Source organism: Emydura macquarii, unplaced genomic scaffold (assembly GCF_026122565.2).
Source record: "Emydura macquarii macquarii isolate MOO-44397 ecotype Brisbane River unplaced genomic scaffold, CSIRO-AGI_Emac_v2 contig_2246, whole genome shotgun sequence".
Lineage (NCBI taxonomy): Eukaryota > Metazoa > Chordata > Testudines > Chelidae > Emydura > Emydura macquarii.
Genome location: NW_027132383.1, coordinates 3,970,064 through 3,988,243, shown reverse-complemented (window position 1 = coordinate 3,988,243; position 18,180 = coordinate 3,970,064). Strand labels below are relative to the sequence as shown.

Sequence of the window (18,180 nt, the reverse complement as noted above, 5' to 3'; positions counted from 1 at the left end):
TCTAAACTAAGAATAACACTTTCAGTAGCTTTACAGTCTTAGATGGTTCTCTCCCCAGGCTGTTTGGTTAGTCCCCAACCAGGCTGTCCCCCGTGTTGTCTTGTAGATGGATTGTAGAGCCATGATGTCGTCTTGTAGATGGATTGCAAGAGAGCTTAAGAGACCAAAATGTTTTTGCTTTTAACCCCTGTTTCTTTACCACCCCCTGCGGTCAGGTGATCAGCAATGTCTGGCATGGTTTCCTCCACTTGAGTCAAATGAGCATTGCTTTATCAGATGCTCAGGCCAGTCCATTGTTCTTGGAAAAGCTAGATTGTTTTATGTTTTATGTTTTTTAACTCTCATTCTGCATTCAGTGTTTGCCTGGATCTGCTCCAAACACTGTGAGACACGTATTTGGGCATATTGCATAGCAGAGCCTCATAACCACACACGTGACATTGCAAGAAACAATAATGTTCAGTATGTCATGGGCATTCCAAAAATGCTTTACATGGAATATTTTGCATTAAACAATACACAGTTACTCTATAAGGATTAACATGAATGACACACAATCACACCATAAGGATGTACGTGGACTACATCTTCTAATCAATGGTTGTGAATAGGCCTCATCTACTCTAACTGAATGGACTTTGCTAACACCTACCCTCCCCATTGTTCCTTACCCTGGGATGTATATATATACCCCCATCTGATTTCTGTTTCTTGAATCTGATTAAGTGGGTTGCAGCCCATGAAAGCTTAGGCCTGCAGAAATTAAATTTGTTAGTTTTTGAAGTGCTACAGGATTCTTTTTGTTTTTTAAATGGAGTCCAGTGTGTCACAACACCCTAAATAAAAAAAAGTAAGAGGACCAGAAAATGCCACTGTGGCTAAACAACAGAGTAAAAGAGGCACTTAGAGACAAAAAAACACCTTTTAAAAATTAGAAAACAAATTCTACTGAGGAAAAAGGAAGGAACATAAACTCTGGCAAATCAAGTGTAAAAGTATAATTAAGCAGGCCAAAAGAGAATATGAAGAACAGCTTGCAAAAGACACAAAAATGAAAAAATATTTTAAGTACCTCAGAAGCACAACGCCTGCCAAAACAATCAGTGGGGCTAATAGAGAATTGAGGTACTAAAGGAACACAAGGGAGACAAGGCCATTGTGGAGAAGCTAAATGAATTCTTTCCATCAGTCTTCATTGTAGAGGGTGTGAGGGAGATTCCTACACCTGAGCCATTCTTTTTAGGTGGCAAACCTGGGGAACTGTTGTAGATTGAAGGGTCTGTAGAGGAGGTTTTAGAACAAGTAGATACATTAAACAGTAATAAGACACCAGGATCAGATGGGATTCACTCAAGAGTTCTGAAGGAACTCAGATACGAAATTGCAGGACTATTAACTGTGGTATGTAACTGTGACAGAGTCACACCACTCACCGCTGGACTGGTGCCTCCTGCTGGTTGTCTAGGGATTAACTTCAAGTCAACACCCAAGTCCTTAGTCTGCACACCATCACTCTTTCTCATAGTTCACCTGTGGCCCTTCCTGCAGCTGTTAAGACCTGCAGCATCTTCTTTGTGACTCAGCCCTCCAGCCAAGCCACAATTCATGTTCCCCTCTTCTGGGGGAAGTTTGGCACCTCAGGAGTCCAGCCACTTTCTCAGTGGCCACTGCAGTTTCTCAATCCCACCACTTCTTCAGTGGCTCCTGCAGTCACTTACTCCACCACTTCCCCAGTGGCTAGTGGAGAGGGACCCAGGCCCACCCACTACTCTGGGTCCCAGCCCAGGGATCCTGTGGATCACAGCCTGCTGCTGCACCTTAAACTTCTTTCCCTGTTGCTATCTCCCTGGAAAATCCCCCAGCCCTAGCACCTTCTCTGGCCATCCTCAGGGCCTCCTACCACCCACTTCCAGCAGTAACACTGTCTCAGCTGCCACAGGCCTCTCAGCCTGAAAGAGACCCAATCTTCCCTCTGAGCTCCAGGCAGCAACTGCTCTGCTCTGCCCTCGCCTTGCAGCTCCTTTTATATGGGCCTGCTGGTCTTTGACTGACTGTTCCTCCCAGCCTCTCTCCTATTGGCTGTCTCCCACACAGCCTACCTAGGGCTGATTTTAAACCCTTAAATGCTACTGTGGGGCAGACACCCCATCACAGTAACTTATGGCTTAAATCATAGTTAATGTAATGCCAATTTATAAAAAAGCTGCAGAGGGGATACAGGCAACTACAGGTCGGTAAGCCTAACTTTAGTACAGGCAAATTGGTTGAAACTATAGTCAAGAACAGAATTATCAGACACATATATGAACACAATATGTTGGCGAAGAGTCACCCTGGCTTTTGTAAGGGAAATCATGCCTCACCAATCTATAAGAATCCTTTAAGGGGATCAACAAAAAGATGGACCAGAGGGATCCAGTAGATATAGTGGACTTGGACTTTCAGAAAGCCTTTGACAACATTCCTCACCAAAGACTCTTAAGCAAAGTAAGGAGTCATAGTTTAAGAGGGAAGTTCCTCTCATGGACAGTAATGATGAAAAGATAGGAATCAGAGGGTAAGAATAAATGGCCAGTTTTCACAGTGGAGAGAGGCAAATAGTGGGGTCCCCAAGGATCTGTACTGGAACCAGTGCTGTTCAACGTATTCATAAATGATCTGGAAGAAAGGATAAACAGTGAGGTGGCAAAGTTGCAGATGATATAAAACTACTCAAGATAGTTAAGTCCAAAGCTGACTGGGAAGAGTTACAAAGGGATCTCAGAATACTGTGTGACTGGGCAACAAAATGGCAGATGAAATTCAATGTTGCTAAATGCAAAGTAATGCACATTGAAAACATATTCCCAGCTACACATACAAAATGAGGGGGTCTAAATTACCTGTTACCACTCAAGAAAGAGATAGAATCATAGAGTTGGAAGGGACCTCAGGAGGTCATCTAGTCCAACCCCCTTCTCAAAGCAGGACTAACCTCAGCTATATCATCCCAGCCAGGGCTTTGTCAAGCCTCAGCTTAAAAACCTCTAAAGATGGAGATTCCACCACTTCCCTAGGCAACCCATTCCAGTGCTTCACCACCCTCCTAGTGAAAAACTTTTTCCTAATGTCCAACCTAGACCTCCCCCCTTGCAACTTGAGACCGTTGTTCCTTGTTCTGTCATCTGCCACCACCGAGAACAGCCTAGCCCCATCCTCCCTGGAACCCCCTTTCAGGTAGTTAAAGGCTGCTATCAAATCCCCCCTCATTCTTCTCTGCTGCAGACTAAACAAGCCCAGTTCCCTCAGCCTCTCCTCATAAGTCCTGTGCTCCAGCCCCCTAATCATTTTGGTTGCCCTCCGCTGGACTCTCTCCAACTTGTCTACATCCTTTTTGTAGTGGGGGGCCCAAAACTGGACACAATACTCTAAATGTGGCCTTACCAATGCCGAATAGAGGGGAATAATCATTTCCCGTGACCTGCTGGCAGTGCTCCTCCTAATGCAGCCCAATATGCTATTAGCCTTCTTGACAACCAGGGCACACTGCTGATTCATATCCAGCTTCTTATCCACTGTTACCCCCAGGTTCTTTTCTGCAGAACTGCTGCCTAGCTCATCGGTCCCTAGTCTATAGCTGTGCATGGGATTCTTCCTTCCTAAGTGGAGGACTCTGCACTTTTCTTTGTTGAACCTCATTAGATTTCTTTTGGCCCAATCCTCCAGTTTGTTTAGGTCCTTCTGTATCCTATCCCTACCTTCCAGGGTATCTACCACTCCCCCCAACTTAGTGTCATCTGCAAACTTGCTGAGGGTGCAATCTACCCCATCTTCCAGATCATTAATGAAGATGTTGAACAAAACGTGGAGTCGTTGTGGATACTTCTCTGAAAACATCTGCTCAATATGTAGAGGTAATGAAAAAGGGACTTAGGGACTAAGAACAAGAAAGTTAACTTTCAGATGGGATTTACCAATTGGAAGTGACAGAGGAGGAGAAATGCCTGGGTGTATTGGTTTAGCCAGAATAATGCAGCTGTGAAAAAGGCTAATGCAGTCATAGAATGCATTAGGCAAGGTATTTCTGGTAGAGACAGGGAAGTGTTAGTACTGTTATACAAGGTACTGGTGAGACCTTATTTGGAATAGTTTGCAGTTTCTGGTCTCCCATGTTTAAGAAAGATAAATTCAAACTGGAACAGGTGCAGAAAAGGGCTACTAGAATGATCCAAGGAATGGAAAACCTACCTTATGAGAGGAGATTCAAAGAGTTTGGCTTGTTTAACTTAATCAAAAAAAGGCTCAGGTGAGATATGATTGCTCTCTATAAATATATCAGAGGGATAAATACCAGGAGGGGAGAGGAGTTATTTAAGTTTGCCACCAATGTGGACACAAGAACAAATGGATATAAATTGGCTATCAACAAATTTAAGCTTCTATCAGAGGAGTGAAGTTCTGAAATAGCCTTTCAAGAGGAGCAGTGGGGGCAAAAAACCTAACTAGTTTCAAGACTGAGCTTGATCAGTTTTATGAAAGGGATGGTAAGATGAGATTGCCTACAATGGCATGAAGCTGATCTGCGACTGCTAGCAGCAAATATCTCCAATGGCTGGTGCTGAGACACTAGATGGGGAGGGCTCTGAGTTACTACAAATAATTCTTTCCCAGGTGTCTGGCTGGTGGGTCTTGTCCACATGCGCAGGGTCTAACTGATTGCTGTATTTGGGGTCAGGAAGGAATCTTCCCCCAGATCAGGTTGGTGGAGATCCGAGGGGGTTCCCCTTCCTCTGCATCATAGGGCACAGGTCACTTGCAGGTTTAAACTAGTGTAAATGGTGGATTCTTTGTAACTTGAAGTTTTTAAATCATGATTTGAGGACTTCAGTAACTCAGCCAGAGGTTATGGGTCTATTACAGGGTTGGGTGAGGTTCTGTAGCCTGTGATGTTCAGGAGGTCAAACTAGAATACTAGTTTACAATGAATACTAGAATACTGTAATACAATGAATACTAGAATACAATGATCTGGAGGATGGGGTAGATTGCACCCTCAGCTAGTTTGCAGATGACACTAAGCTGGGGGGGAGTGGTAGATACGCTGGAAGGTAGGGGTAGGATACAGAAGGACCTAAACAAACTGGAGGATTGGACCAAAAGAAACCTGATGAGGTTCAACAAGGACAAGTGCAGAGTCCTGCACTTAGGACGGAAGAATCCCATGCACAGCTACAGACTGGGGACCGACGAGCTAGGCAGCAGCTCTGCAGAAAAGGACCTGGGGGTAACAGTGGATAAGAAGCTGGATATGAGTCAGCAGTGTGCCCTGGTTGCTAAGAAGGCTAGTAGCATATTGGGCTGCATTAGTAGGAGCATTGCCAGCAGATCACGGGAAGTGATCATTCCCCTCTATTCGGCATTGGTTAGGCCGCATTTGGAGTATTGTGTCCAGTTTTGGGCCCCCCACTACAACAAAGATGTGGAGAAATTAGAGAGAGTCCAGCGGAGGGCAACAAAAATGATTAGGTGGCTGGAGCACAAGACTTATGAGGAGAGGCTGAAGGAACTAGGCTTGTTCAGTCTACAGAAGAGAAGAGAAGAACGAGGGGGGATTTGATAGCAGCCTTTAACTACCTAAAAGGGAGTTCCAGGGAGGATGGAGCTAGGCTGTTCTCAGTGGTGGCAGATGACAGAACAAGGAGCAACGGTCTCAAGTTGCAGGGGGGGAGGTCTAGGTTGGACATTAGGAAAATGTTTTTCACTAGGACGGTGGTGAAGTGCTGGAATGGGTTGCCTAGGGAAGTGGTGGAATCTCCATCTTTAGAGGTTTTTAAGCTGCGGCTTGACAAAACCCTCGCTGGGATTATTTAGCTGAGGTTAGTCTTGCTCTGAGCAGGGGGTTGGACTAGATGACCTCCTGAGGTCCCTTCCAACTCTATGATTCTATGATTCTATGATTATGATGGTCCCTTCTGACCCTAAAGCCTATAAATCTATGAGTCTAAAGTGAAAAGAATGTTAGGACTCATTAGGAAAGGGATAGATACTAAGAAAGAAAATATCATGATGACACTATATAAAACTATGGTAAGCTCCCACCTTAAGTTCTGGTTGCCATATCTCAAAAAAGATATATTAAAGTTGGAAAAAATACAGAGAAGGGCAACAAAAATGACTAGGAGGATTGAACAGCTTCAATATGAGGAGAGCTTAAAAAGACTGGGGCTGTTTATCTTAGAAAAGAGATGACTAAGGGAGGTTACGATAGAGGTCCATAAAGTCATGAATGATGTGAAAAAAGTGAAGAAGGAAATGTTATTTACCCCTTCAAATAAAACATGAAGCAGGGGTCACCTAATGAAATTAATAGGCATCAGTTTTAAAACAAGCATAAGGAAGTAGTGCTTCACACAATGCACAGTCAACCTGTGGAACTCATTGGCAGGGGATGTTGTGAAAGCCAAAAGTATAACTGGGTTCAAAAAAGAATTAGATAAGTTCATGAAGGATAGGCCCATCAATAGCTATTAGCCAAGATGGTCCGGGATGCACTCTCATGCTGTGGATGTCCCTAAATGTCTAACTGCTAGGAGCTGGGACTGGATGACGGAGGATTCATCAGTCAATAAATAGTCCTGTTATGTTCATTCCCTCTGAAATATGTGGCACCAGCCACTCTGGAAGACAGGATACTGGGGTAGATGGGCCATTGGTCTGACCCACTGTGGCCATCTTTATGTTCTTAATCACATTAATAGGTTTAAATCTAACCAGCTTCTTGTTTTTGCAGATGATTTTGGAGAGGAAGGCAAATAACCGTCAACAGAAACAAATCCAAAGAGAAAACCTTCAACCAAGTCAATCTCAATTCAAATCATCTCTTCCAAACACCAGCTCTGTGCCTTTGTCTTCCATCAGGGATCAAAGAGAGCCAAGACCCATCCTTATGAAAAGCTCACATGTGCCTGCAGGGCCTACAGTACTTTATGAAGTTTCCAGCCAGAGAGAGGGGTTAGCAGGAACTTTCTGCCAGAGACCTAAAATCAACGTGATTTACAACCCTATAACGCACACCACTGTTCAGAGTATGTACCAACCTCTTGAATTAGAATGTGTTGCACATAATGTAAGGATAGGGAGAGAAAAGTAGGAAGGGGATTAAGAATGGAGATAGAAACAAGTGAAATTTACAGGGGCAGCATGATAGGGTGAGTGTAAAAGGGGAAGGGAAATTGTACCAAGAAGAGGATAGAGAATATCAAGACACATGAATTTCCAATTTGGGGAGTTAATTTTCCCTTCTGGGAATGATTTGTATTGACGCTCTTGTGGAGAGGTGCTGGATATTGAAAATTCCATACTCAAATAATAACGTAATCCCCTTACTTTGGAAAACCAAATACTCATTCAAGAATCTCAAAGTTACCAGTAAAGACTCAGGTGATAATTCTTTTAGGTGTTAAACAATTTTTTCTCTCCCCAAAGTTCTTTTGCTGGGTTCCTACTGCACTATTTCCATTCTCAAATCGCATACTAGTAGAATGTGCCACCGAATTGGCCTCGGACCTGTGTAATAGACTGCCTCTCTCCCTGTGACACACCTCCACAATTGCAGTCATAGCCCCATCAGTATGAGAAAAGGAGCAACTGGCAGGGTTCCTGGCCTTTGGAACTCCTTCCTCTGGCCTATAACAGCCCATATTTGTTAGCTTTCAGGGTATGATGCAAGGCCTGCCTTTTTGCCATTGCTCATAAGGAGTTGGGTGTTGAGCAGGCCTGGGTAGTGATAATAGAGGACTCTGGTGAGGATTGTGAACAGATCAACTAATTTTTGTTACTTATGTTGTCACTGGGTTATTTGATTTGATCTAGAATAGCTAATAGGTCTGTAAGTGTATTTTTAAAACACTGTCAAGAGCACCCAGAACATTGAATGGGCACTTTTTTGTTATAGTTTAGTAAAAGGTTAAATTATTCACTTATGATCATTTTTAATTGCTGACTTTTTATTAAGGATATACAGAATTTTTCAGTACAGTGTCTTCTTACAGAAGTATTAAAAGAGAGGGTGACAAATATAAAATAAAAGGGAATACAGCAGAGTTAACTGAAGGCATTTCAAGCTAATGTTACAAATATAATAGATCTAAGCTATCATCACTAAACCAAAGCACAGTAATGATAGCCAGTGACTCCTGTGAGGCTGAGTTGTCTATTAGACCTAACCTGCCAAAGCCTGTTACAAACGAATAAGCTATCTTCAGCCCAGCATGGAGACCATACCTGATTTAAAAACTCTTTAAAACAAAGAGAATTTCACCCTTCTTCAAGGAGCGTCCCTGTGGGTGCTCCACTTTAGGTAAGTCTGTGCCCCTGCACTTGTAATTGTAGATTTTTAGTAGCAGTGCCTGGTTAGGTCACACATGCACTGTTCCTGTCTCGCACCCCCTCTGATAGTTACATAGCGCCATGCAACCAATCCCCCTCCCCCATTACTTCTCTAACTCCCTTGGCTTCAGACAGAGCACTTAGCAGCGCCTTTGTATTTTATTTTTCTCTAGTTTTAACTTTAGATTACTAGTTAGTTAATCAAAACTTAGTTAATAGTTATTCAATAGTTTACTTCCTCTTCTCCGTTTATTTTTTTCTTAATTTTTTTTTTTCTTATTTTAGGAATTTAAGTTTTGGTTATTAGGATACTCTCCTTCATAGGAGAAACCCTACTTTGAGGGGCATGCCTGGCTACTCAGGTTTTAAACATTGCCTCACTTTCCACTCCTCAATCCCAGTGTTGGGCAGGCACTCACAATGTGTCAACTGCCTCAGTGAGACAGATATACCTCAGAAGTGCTCCACTGCCACAATTTGAAAGTCCATGCCAGGAAGGTGAGAGACATACAGCTAAAACTTCTCATGATGGAGAAGTCCTTGCGCTCTGCGTCTGATCCAGGATCTTGGACTCCTCCTGGACAACAGTCTCCCATAGCAGCATCTGACAAAGGCTTCCCCCCACACCCTCAGGGGAAAGAGCACTCTGCCAAAATTGCAATGTAGAAGCAGGCTCAGACTTCCCCTTCTTAGGAATCCACCAAAAAGCAGTGTTCCGTAACTCAGCAGACCCCATCAGTACTGACCACACTGAGACCCTCCACCTCTGAGGTAGCAGGACCCTCCGGTTCTGTGGGTGCTGTGCGAGCCAAAGACCCTAAGCTGGCTGGCTTGAAAAAAAAGAGAAACCCACAATCCCTACTTCAGTATTCCTGGAGCCACTCAAATATGCAGCACCAAGCAGCTTGGCAGTGCTTCAGTATATGGCACCACTTCTGCCTCTACAGCACATGATCCTTGGCACCAACAACTGCAGTAAAAGTATTGGTACCATAAATAACACCTTTCTTGGTACTGATGCTCTCAGTACTGCAGCAATTTCTCCTCCACAAGGATCTTCTGGTCTTCTCAGCATCGAATCTCCACTCTTTGGTACTGACCTCACTCCAGCACACTCGGTATCAAGGCAATTCACCACACCACCCAGAGCAGCTCCTCCTTTATCATGTAGTGAGGATGACGAGCATCAAGGGGAAATGTCCTCCTCTCATCACTCCTTGCCTATGTACACAGCTACCAGATCACGTCCACCAGAGCACCATGGATACCACACAGGAGCTGAAACTCAAGACTGGTACAGACACCCATGGATCGTGCCACCCATGCCATTTCCACCAGAGTGGCCTTACTGGGACCCATGGGCAGCATATCGGCAACACTACCCTAAGCCTTCCAGTCCACCTAGGGCATGGTTGAGGCATTCTCCTTTACTCTCTGTACCTGGACCCCCTGAACCTCCAGAAGAGGCAGTCAAGGAATTAGACGAGACTTCAGTCAGGAAGTTGCACTAACTGTTGATTTTTGTCATCCTTTTCCCTGGATGAAGCTATCATGCTCCAACCATGGGGAATGACTTTAAACAGCTCCAGGAACTGTTTTAGAGGATTGCAGATTCCCTGGAGATACCGCTGGAAGAAGTGTTAGAGTCCCAACATAAGTTGCTGGACATCCTCCAGACTTCAACCTCCTCCAAGATTGCCCTCCCAGTAAACGAGGCTCTCATGGACTCAAGCCAGACCATCTGGCAAACCCCAGCAACTATTTCGCCACCTGCAAAAGAGCGGATAAAAAATATTATGTCCCTTCTAAGGGAATGGAATTTCTTTTTTCATACCCCACACTAAACTCTTTGGTGGTAGAGGCCGTGAACGACTGGGGCAGGCAACACCATTTCAGATCCACCCCATATGACAGGGACTGGAAGAGGTTGGATCTTTTTGGGCGCAAAGCCTACTCTTTAGTGACCCGACAGTGTAGGATCACAAACTGTGAAGTGCTAATGGCCAAATATAACCACTCAAATTAATCAAAGCTGTTTGACTTTATTGAACACATGCCTGAGGACAAAAAGGAACAAGTTAAAGCTTTTATATTGGAGGGTCAGTTCCTAGCTTGCACAACTTTACAAGCTCTGGACTCTGCAGACACAGCAGCATGTTTCATCGCCATGGCCATAGTGATGCAACGAGCTTCCTGGCTCCACCTCTCCGGCTTTTCCAAAGACGTACAATCACCTGTCAAGGAGCTCCTGTTTGAAGGTCCCAAGCTGTTCGCAGCAAAACAGATGAGTCCCTTCACACTTTGAAGGACTCCAGAGTGACTCTGAGGTCCTTGGGCATATACACATCTACACAGAAGAAAAAGCAGGGGAAGTATTATTCAATGCAAAGATCTAGATCTATGCCCTTTACACAGCCTCAGAAGCATTATGACCCACAAAAGTGGAGGCAGAGACCCGCAAGATGGAGACCACTCCTTTCCCAGCCTTTGACATCCCAACAACTTCCCACTAAACAACAATTTTGAGATTTTGGTCGAGAGCCCGAGATAATTCCCACACTTTCAAGTGCTGGAAACATCCACAACCGTCCATCCATTCAGAGACCATCTGTCCCATTCCACCCAGTATGGTAGACCACCCCATCGGACAAATGGGTATTAGAGATCATCTAGACTGGCTATTCCATCCAATTTACCTCCATCCCCGCTACCCACTCTTCCTCCTTATCCCTCTTCAGAGATCCTTCTCATGAACTTTTACTGTGACAGGAGGTAAACCATCTTATACACTTAAGTGCAGTAGAACCAGTACCAACACAGCACAGAGGGAAGGGATCCTACTCCCATAATTTTTGATCAAGAAAAACACTGGAGGATGGAGGCCCATTCTCGCCTTAAGAAGACAACAAATGCATGAAGACCCAATGATTCAGGATGGTGATGCTGGCAACGGTAATTCCAGCACTAGAAAGAAGAGACTGGTTCTTGGTTCTTGATCTCCAGGATGCATATTTTCACATAACGCAACATCTCACACAGGAGGTTTCTCAGATTTGTTCTGGGAATAGATTATTTTCAGTACAAAGTACTCCCTTTTGGTTTATCCACTGCCCCATGGGTATTTTCAACAGTTCTTGTGATGGCGGTGACCCATCTCCGTAGACTAGGGGTCATAATATTCCCCTATCTGGAGAATTGCTTACTCAAAGCATCAACTCAAAAGGAGGCACTGTAAGCTACCCAAAAGTTCTTCACACACCTAGTTCTACAAATAAATGAACAAAAATCTACACACCTTTGAGGAGACTGGAGTTCATAGGGGCCTACCTCGATTCTCAGGATTTATGTGTTTACCGTGTTTTCCACTCTATTCAATCTAATCACCACAACTCAAGCCAGCCCACAAACATCAGCCAGGACCTACCTCCAACTGTCAGGCCACATGTCAGCAGCGATGTTTGTCGTCATATATGCCAGACTGCACATGCGATGCCTGCAAGGCTGTCTCAGGACAGTATATATTCCACACAGACACAGCATCAACAAACGTCTTACGATGCGAATCAAAGTAAAAAACCTCTCTTTATTGGTGGACTCAACCAAATAATGTTTTCACAAGAGTCCCCTTCACACAGACCCTTCCATTGATGATAGTCACAATGGACTCTTCTCTGCTAGGTTGGGGGGCACACCTGCACAGCCACACAATTTCAGTCCCCATTGGAATCAACACTACACATAAACCTGCTAGAGTTGCAAGCAGTCTACAATGCATGCTGACACTTCCTACCCGTGATCAGGGACAAGGTCATAAAAATTCTGACAGACAACATCGCTTGTATGTTTTATATAAACCAACAAGAGGGGCATGGTCACACTCCTGCTGCACAAAAGCCATGCTACTATGAAATTGATGCATCAGCCACAACAGCAACATCTCAGACTCCGACCTACCAGGATGCCAAAACACCACCACAGATGCACTGAGCAGCAAATTCCCCTAGGACCACAAGTGGGATATGAATACCGAAGTACTACAGAGCATATTCAAACACTGTGGGTTCCCAACTATAGACCTATTTGCGACAACCCAAAATGCTAAGTGTCTCCACTTCTGCATGAGTGTAGGATTGGGACCCCACCCTCTACATGATGCTTTCCTCCTCAAATGGGATGTACCTCTACTGTACGCCTTCCCCCAGACCCCTCTCCTATCCAGGTCATACACAAGATCAGGACCAACAATTCCAGAGTCATCTTGATAGCGGCCATGTGGCCCAGAAAAACGTGGTTTCCTTATCTCTCAGAGATGGCTGTTTGCCCACCATGCACTCTTCCCCTTCTACCACATCTCCTGTCTCAGGATGTGAGCCAAGTCCACCATCCAAATCTGGCAAGACTCCACCTGAAGATATGGCTACTCCATGGTTCCAAGACAGTGAAATGACCTGTTCAGAGGACGTAAGGGACATTCTTTTAAACAGCAGAAGTTCTACTACCCAACATACTTACCTGCACAAATGTAAGAGGTTCCATACCTGGTGCCAGAATAGACAAATTATGGTGACTTCCTCTCCTTTATCAATGGTACTGGACTATATACTGGAACTTAAGAAATCGGGTCTCTCCATGAGCTCAATCAGAGTACACCTTGTATCAGTCATGGCATTCCACAACAAAGTGGATGAGTTCTTGATCTTCACCCACCCAACTATTAAATGCTTTCTCAAGGGTATTCATAACCCTTACCCCAAACAATGAACCTCTACTCCATCATGGGACCTCAATCTGGTGCTGTGAAGCCTTACTGGGCCCCCTTTTGAACCATTAGTGACATGTTCACTTCTCCATCTCTTGATGAAGATGGTCTTTCTCGTTGCTATCACATCCATCCAATGAGTAGGAGAACTGGGGGCCTACATGGCACACCCCCCATACACAACATTTTTCAAAAACAAAGTTACCCTAAGACCACACCCCAAATTCTTACCTGAAGTAGCTTCCTCATTCCACTTGAATCAGCCTATCCATCTCCTATCACTCTTCCCAAAACCTCACGAGAATAAACAAGAAGCAATGTTCCACACCCTGGACATCCAAAGAGCACTAGCATTTTACATTAGGAGGACAAAGACTTTCAGAAAATCAACAAAGTTATTTCTTTCCATCACAGAACAATCTAAGGGAGACGCCATATGTAAACAGAGGCTGTCAAAATGGATCTCCAGCTGCACTGACTTTTGTTATTCTCATCAACAGCTACAACCCCCATCAGGGACCCACATACACTCAACATGAGCACTCTTTACATCGATAGCCTTCCTCAACAATATGCCCATTATGGACATCTGCAAAGCAGCAATTTGGGTGTCTGCCCATATGTTCACGCAGCATTATGCCACAGAGCAGCACTCATCATCAGACACTCTATTCGGACTTGCGGTTTTATCATCCGCCACGACTGCAATTCCGAAGCCTCTCCCTTCTACTGAGGGGTACTGCTCTACAGTCACCTAAAGTGGAGCACCCTCAGGAACACTCCTTGAAGAAGAAGAGAAGGTTACTTACTCTGTGCAATAACTGAGGTTCTTCAAGATGGTTGTCCCTGTGAGTGCTCCTCTACCCTTCTTCCTCCCCTCTACTTCGGAGTTTTCACACTAGAGACTCTGCAGTAGAGAAGGAACTGAGGGAGGATTGGTCGCACAGTGCTACATAACTGCCAGAAGCGGCGTGAGATGGGGACAGCACATGTGCGACCCAACCAATCAGGCGCTGTTACTAAAAATCTCCTATTACAAGCGCAAGGGCACAGACTCACCTAAAGTGAAGCACCCACAGGGACAATCATCTCAAATAACCTCAGTTACTGCACAGGGTGAGTAAATTTCTTTTTCCTGTTCAACCCCTTTCTCAATTCCTTGATTTTTCTCTCTGTATTCAACATCCATTTTGTCTGTACCTGTTTGCTTCTACATTACTCTTGTTCTGGCTCTCTGTGTTCCTTTCTCTTTTCCTCCCTTTGTTTCTTCCGCCTTTGCTCTTTCCTTCCCTCTAGGAGAAAAGGTATAAGATGCACCTTTTCCCCCTCACTTACTATCTTCTCCTCTATTTCTTTATGAAGTTCTTTTTTGTTATCCATTTCAATCTTTCTGACCTGGCTCTATCTTTACCATCTGTGTTTCATCCTTAAGTCTTCTCACTCTAATTCTCCCTCCTTTCTCTGTATCACATGTTCTTTCTTCCTGCAGATAATCTGGGTTCTGTTGTAATGGCCAGGAACCATTCGGCACCGCTCCCTCAGCATCAGAGAACATCCTCCATCAATAGGAAACTTGGGAGACAGATCACATGGGTGAGTGTGAGTGCTCAGCCATCTGCAACGATCATACAGAATCTTTATAATGTGAGCAACAGTTACACAGGGCCAGTCTTACTATTTGCAGGGCTCCAAGTTGCTGTGGGGGAAAATGAGTTTTCCATGCCTTCCACTCTGGTGCCACTGCCAAGGGAAAGTCAGGTTGGTCTGTGATTTGCTGAGTTAGATGGGCTAAAAGGAGTCAGTGGGCATCTTGTGACTGAGGTAAATACTGCAATTCCATTGGACATATGGAGAGTCTATCATCTGAGAAATGGTTCCCACAGTCGGTGGGTAATAATCGCACTGTGCCCACATAGAAGATAGATGTTTCCTTTACCAGGGACGTTGAAAAGAAGGCTGACTATAGAGCTTTTGTTAGCATGAGTAAGAACTGGATGACCCACAAAGGATTTTCCATCCCTAAGATATAGGGTTCTTACATCAGGTTTTGAAGCTGTGACTACTTTTGACTTCACAACATAAGAACGACCATACTGGATCAGACCAATGGTCCATCTAGCCCAGTATCCTGTCTTTAGACAGTGGCCAGTGCCAGGTGCTTCAAAGAGGGAATGAATAAAACAGGTAATCATCAAGTGATTCATCTCATCAGCCCTTCCCAGCCTCTGGCAAGCAGTAATCCCTGCCTATCCTGGCTAACAGGCCATTGATGGACCTATCCTCCATGAACTTAGCTAGTTCTTTTTTAAACCCAGTTATAGTCTTGGCCTTCACAACATCCTCTAGAAAAGAGTTCCACAGGTTGACTATGTTGTGTGAAGAAATATTTCCTTTTGTTCATTTTAAACCTGCTGTCTATTAATTTCATTTGGTGACCCCTATTTTTTGTGTTATGAGAAAGAGTAAATAACACTTCCTTTTTTACTTTCTCCACACCAGTCATGATTTTATAGACCTCTATCATGTACCCCCTTAGTCATCTCTTCTCCAAGCTGAAAAGTCTCAGTCTTATTAATCTCTTCTCATATGGAAATTTTCCATATCCCTAATCCTTTTAGTTGCCCTTTTCTGTACCTTTCCCAATTCCAATATATCTTTTTTGAGATGGGGCGACCAGATCTGCACGCAGTATTCAAGATGTGAGCATATCTTGGATTTATGAAGAGGCAATACGATATTTTGTAGCTTATTATCTATCCCTTTCCTAATGATTCCCAGCATTCTGTTAGCTTTTTTGACTGCTGCTGCACATTGAGTGGATGTTTTCAGAGAAGGGTTAGATGTGACATAACAGCAGTTCTTCTAGTATTCCTCTTGAGGGGGAGAAGAATGGTCATTGCTTCACACCTTTAGAAGGCAACTTTGTGATTTTGAGTCCTTTTGTGGATGTAGAGTGCAGCTGGTGACTAAAATGATCTGCCACAGGTTAGCAAATGTGATGTTGCTGCTGGTGAATTAGATACCAAGGGCTAGTTAACAGGATGTGTGTTTGGGGCATGTATACGTCCAACCCCTGTGCATGTGCTCATTGTCAAAGCTAGGAGAGAGTTTGAATAGAAGCAATGTAGTTTCTGAAAGGTTAACCTTGCATTGGTACAGAAAGGGTTAGCCACCCTGAGAAAGAAATGTAAATGGAAGTGATCATCCCAGATGTGGAAACCACAGCTATACTCTTCATAAATCCTGTCTGGCAAGAAATTCCACCTGTTTTATGATGATGAGAAGAGAAGAGCTTCTTTTTAAGAAGCTCTCCCACCCCAGGCACAGCCAGACAGTGCAGCCACTGTCACTGGTATCTTTCTCCTCCAGGCTCAGCAAGTACCAAAAGGTCCTGACTCTCGAGGCCAGTCCATATCCAACCTGAGATCATTTTCACTGGCTAGTCAGGCACAGGAAGCTGCTATCCATAACCACCTGACCAGGAAGGACTCTCCCATGATGGTTGGGGTGACAGCAGCCAGTACCAAACTAGTGAGTATGGGCATTTGCCTTTCCCCATTTCAGGTGGCTGACTGTAGCTGCACAATACACCTATTAGCTGTACTCCTTTCCCTTCAAAATCAGGCTCAGTCCTGCTCTTACTTGTGTGATGGAATCATAGCCTGTGTCTCTCTTCATATCTTGTCTGATCCCCATTGTCTTCTCCCTGTTGTGGGTTCAGCCTGCACCCCTTCTCCTTCATAACATCCTCTTCTTCACCTTCTGGACAGTCCTGCCCAATGCCCCTTCTCCTTCACACCCTGGGATTTGCCCTACTCCTTTTCATAGCCAGGATCTGTCCTACTCTCCAGACCATTCCATTTCCACACCCCTTGTTTCTGTATCAGGAGTTGTTTTAGGGTTCCTGATCTGTCTTGGTTTTTCTTTCTCACACAGAATCCAAGGAACCCACAGTTTCACAGCAGGGATGCTCACCCTCTTCTGAAGTCTAGTAAAAAGATGTTCCAGGTCACAGCAAATATGGGAGCTACTGGAGATCCCAAGGCATCAATGGGCAGTTACTCCCAGTCCTATGGGACCATCTGTAAATCTGCACTCCAGAGTCTTCCAGTATCAAATTCCTGCCAGCAGGCATCAGCATTGAGTACACACCAGCACTGACCAACTGAAGTACAGCCCCAACCCACACATTCACAGACCCTGTAGGGAACAAACAGTTGATGTACATCCCCATTCACAGGCACTTGGCAGGACCCCAGTGCTAGAGAAGTACTTGCTGCACTCACCATATGGGGCACAGTACCACTTTCTCTGAGAAAGACAGTAGGAATGGTCTAGCATTCTTATCCATTTAACTTCTCAAGCCTGTACAGAGACATAAGGTAGGTAGGGGACACAGCACCATTTGTTTCCACACAACGCTATAGGCGCAGTTAATCGTTACATATTATTCCTCATCACTGATAGCTACAGAAAACTACTTTATTCTGCTGCTGGCTTGTGTTGTTAGATATATCCAGGATAATTTGTCCATCTCTATTGGTCTCAATCTGTTTGTGTTCCCTGAATCCAAACTTGGGAGAGGAACAGTTAACTAAGCCATTCTCTGAAGCCCAGGAAGACTACATTTAGCACAGATATCTTAGTTCTCATGTCCTTTTGGGATGCAAAAACAGTTACTAAACTTTTCTCTTACTCCAATCAAGTAGGGGTTACCTTTCTATATGTATTTTTTCCAGTGTATTTACTACTATAACTACCATGTGTGGATATTCTCTTGTATGTATTATAATAATAAACTGCTTATATTTTACTGAGGGCAGTCCCTTCCTTTCACAGCATGTGGTCTGCTGTGTAGATTAGTGAATGAGAGAAAATCACTAGGGAAGTGCTTTTTTGTCTAATGGCCTGACACTGATTATACATTCACTTGTGTCTCCCAGAATGCAGTACTCCATAAAATGCTTTTGCTGAGTTATCATGAAGTTGTTATGGCGCAACAGTAGCCCCCTCTTAGTTAAGGCTAACGCTAACTTCCCATTTTAACAGCGATC

General features: G+C 44.2%; 1 protein-coding gene across 1 annotated transcript in view; it reads left to right on the top strand.

Annotated features, from left to right (window-relative positions):
- Nucleotides 1–17,939, top strand: part of MAPK15 (mitogen-activated protein kinase 15) — a 51,404-nt gene extending 33,465 nt beyond the window's left edge. The window contains exons 11-14 of the mRNA XM_067560215.1: nucleotides 6,770–7,064; nucleotides 14,616–14,719; nucleotides 16,496–16,657; nucleotides 17,063–17,939. Of these exons, the coding sequence (XP_067416316.1) occupies nucleotides 6,770–7,064; nucleotides 14,616–14,719; nucleotides 16,496–16,657; nucleotides 17,063–17,287 (786 nt within the window). The 3' untranslated portion in view covers nucleotides 17,288–17,939. The remainder of the gene's footprint in view (nucleotides 1–6,769; nucleotides 7,065–14,615; nucleotides 14,720–16,495; nucleotides 16,658–17,062) is intronic.
- The last annotated feature ends 241 nt before the right edge of the window (nucleotides 17,940–18,180 follow it).